The sequence below is a fragment of the Anomalospiza imberbis genome, chromosome Z (assembly GCF_031753505.1).
Source record: "Anomalospiza imberbis isolate Cuckoo-Finch-1a 21T00152 chromosome Z, ASM3175350v1, whole genome shotgun sequence".
Taxonomy (NCBI): Eukaryota; Metazoa; Chordata; class Aves; order Passeriformes; family Viduidae; genus Anomalospiza; species Anomalospiza imberbis.
The window spans coordinates 18,593,921-18,596,887 of NC_089721.1; the positions used below are offsets into that span (position 1 = coordinate 18,593,921).

At 50.9% G+C, this 2,967-nt stretch overlaps 1 protein-coding gene across 1 annotated transcript; it reads right to left on the bottom strand.

Moving 5' to 3' along the window:
* Positions 1-489: 489 nt before the first annotated feature.
* SMIM15 (small integral membrane protein 15) lies at positions 490-792 on the bottom strand. Its single transcript, XM_068177105.1, has one exon. The coding sequence runs from the start codon at positions 790-792 to the stop codon at positions 568-570; it is 225 nt and encodes a 74-aa protein (XP_068033206.1). The 3' UTR covers positions 490-567.
* Between the last annotated feature and the right edge of the window lie 2,175 nt (positions 793-2,967).

The window sequence follows — 2,967 nt, forward strand, 5'->3', positions numbered from 1 at the left end:
GCTGTTGATGGCTTGTAGTACAGGAAACAGGAAAAGCTAAGGTAGGTTACTTCTGCAGACAAGCAGCACCGTCAAAGACACTGCAGCACCCACTATGGGCACACACAGCAGTGACCTTAAATGAAATCAGTCCTGTCTGCTAACTAATGCTACAGCTAGCTTGTCTGCTCAAGGTATGCCAAAACTTGCATTTCTGTAATCCAGTTTCTTATTCACATTTGCCCCTAAACTTGACAATTTAAAGATACTTGTTAAGTCATAGCTCAGCTAAGAGAAAAAAAAAAATCTACCTCCAGAGCCACCAAGAGGTTAATTTTTTTAATTTAACATGCAAATTTAGAAAAGCAACCTGCACTAGAATACAAGTAGTAAATATAATTACTCTAACAAGTGTCACTTGGGCAAATTTTAACACAAATCAGGAGGAAAGAAATACACTGGAAGTATTAAATATCATACTTCAAGAAATAAGAGGATCAAGTGTCAAAGGACAGTTGCAACACAAAATGTACAAGTATTTCATTTTAGAAGAGGATTCCTTGCACAAGGAAGGCCATTTTTGCCCATTTAATCCTTCTTTGTTCGTTTGGCCTTTGCAATGTTCTCCTGGCGTTTCTGTTTCTTCTTCAGCTCTCGTTCCCGGGCCTCAATCATTTTTGCAAGCTTCCATGACAGCGCTGCACTAATTACAAACAGCGGTGTGAGAGCCAGGATCACGGTCGTGAGAAAGCCATAGGGGTCCTTGGCAGCCCACTCCACGATGTACTCGGCCCAAGCCTTAATATCAAGCATCTTTTCTGTTTTCCTATTGAGAAAACCCTGTAGAATATAAAAAAAAAAAAAAAAATTCTGAGTACTCAGCAAAATGAAAGCACACATACACAAGAACAAAACACAAGAAATTCCACCTTCACATGGGGAAGAATAACTTTACAGTGAGGGTGGCTCAGCACTGGGAAAGCTACCCAGAGAAGTCATGGAGATATGCAAAGCTCACATTGACAGGTTCCAGTGACACCTGTTCTAGGTGACCCTGCCTTGGCAGTGGGGTTGGACCGGATGATCTCCAGAGGTCCCTTCCAACCCTACCAATTCTGTCATAGCAAGTACCATTTTAATATAAGTTGTCCTTGTTCACGATCAAAGGGCAAGATCATTTTTGCTAGAAGTTAAAAGCAGTGCATAGTATGTGAAAGTGTAATACGAAGCATTGAGCCTAAGTTAAAGTTCAGCGTTTATAAAATAATTAGGCGTTTAATCCAACAAAGCTGCAAATGCTACCAAGATTGTATTGCTAAATGGGAAAAAAAGTGCCGTGGTTCTCTGGAAGTGAAGGAAAGGCCAGCCTGGTTGGTTTATCTTTCTGTAGGTTTCGCCAGGCAGGCGGGGGAGCCCCGGCGGTGCTTTGGGTACTGAACTGGCGGCAGTGGGGCAGCCAACACCTCCGCAGCGGTGCCGGCCCCGGCGCGCCTCCCTCCGAGCCTCCCGCCCCCGCCTCGGCCGGCACCGCCTCACCTGCGGCCCCGGGCACCCTCCGGGCCTGCCGAGCGGCGGAAGGGCGAGCCGAGCTCCCTGCGGAGAGAACACACGGGCGGGCCGTGAGAGGACGGCGATGTCGCCCCGCCGCCGGCGCCCCCCGCCCGAGCCGCGCTCCCGGGCCGCCCCCCGCCCGCCGCTGCCCCGCGGTACCACGGCCCTGGAAGGCTCCGGGATTCCGAGCGGAAACAGGAAGGAGGCGCCTGCCCCGCCCAGCCCAGCCGGGCGGGAGCGGCGAGCAGAGCCCGCCCGCCGCGGGGCCGGAGCGGCCCTGCCGCGCCCCTGCCGCGCCGCCTCTGCCCGGGCCCCGCCCGCAGCCGGCGCGGGGCGGGCGCTGCTGCCTGCCGGGAGCCGCGCGGGGGGGAGGAAAAGCTGCAGGCCGGGAGGAAGGAGTTTCCGAGGTACCCGGATGGGTCCTTCACGATGCGCTATAGCCTCTGGAAACTGGCATGCGGCTCGCAGCAGAGCTGGGACCCCCTCGGTGTCTCCGTGCGCTCGCCCGTGTTGGGGTCGCTCGGCGCGAACAGCGATCGGGAGCAGACCGCGGGTACCTTGCAAGTACCTCGGCAAGTTGCCACCTGTATGTCCTGGTCCTTTTGGGACTGCTGACCCGCTCCGGTGGGCGCACCGTGGCTCTTTTCGGGGCCACATGGCCGCGCAGGAGCGCTGGCTGTTGCACTGCTCCCCACTGGACTGACCTCAGCAAAAATACTCAGTTGATCGCCGTTTATTCTGAGCCTTTCATGTGCTCATACTGAAAAATCAATTAAAAAAAAAATTCCTGTTTTGCCTTTGTATGTTGTACCAAGCTTTCTCTGTTTGCACAGACACGCGCATGTGAATAAAAACTTCATGATGTTTCCAATGCGAAGATGAGTGTAGATTAGGTTATTAGGTTAATAGATGAGAGGATCTTGCAATCACTCAAGCAGTATTAAGCAATTCAGAATCAATCCTCTGTACTATACCAGCAAATGCCACCGCAGCAATCTGCTTTCATATATCTTTTCTTTATGTGAATATTTATATTATTTCAAGGGCAGAAAACAGGCAAATAACTTTTTGCTAAACAGTTATTGACAAGACACCTGACTAATCTAGATTGCTTTAGTTTCAGTATGTCGAATGCAAGGATAGGATAGTTCTTTTGAAAGGTACCTAAAACTATTAGCTGGTACAACTGCCTGGCTGCTTCAGGGCCAAGCAAAAGGTACAGCATGTTGTTAAAAATTGCGCCGTGAGGAACAGCGCTGGCAGCTGGCCACCAGCCAGATGCAGCCCCAGTCACTGCACCCTGCTGAGGTCTGCACTTCAGCCAGGTCTTCACCCAGCACACTGGGTGAACCCACTGTTGGACAACATGTTCAGAAGGATGCTGTGAGGGATAGCAACAGAAGGTTTAATCCAAATTTAAGAATTCTTAATCTTTCC

What these genes read in the sequence shown, in the direction of transcription:
- SMIM15 (XM_068177105.1), bottom strand. Translation starts at nt 792, where the DNA reads ATGCTTGATATTAAGGCTTGGGCCGAGTACATCGTGGAGTGGGCTGCC.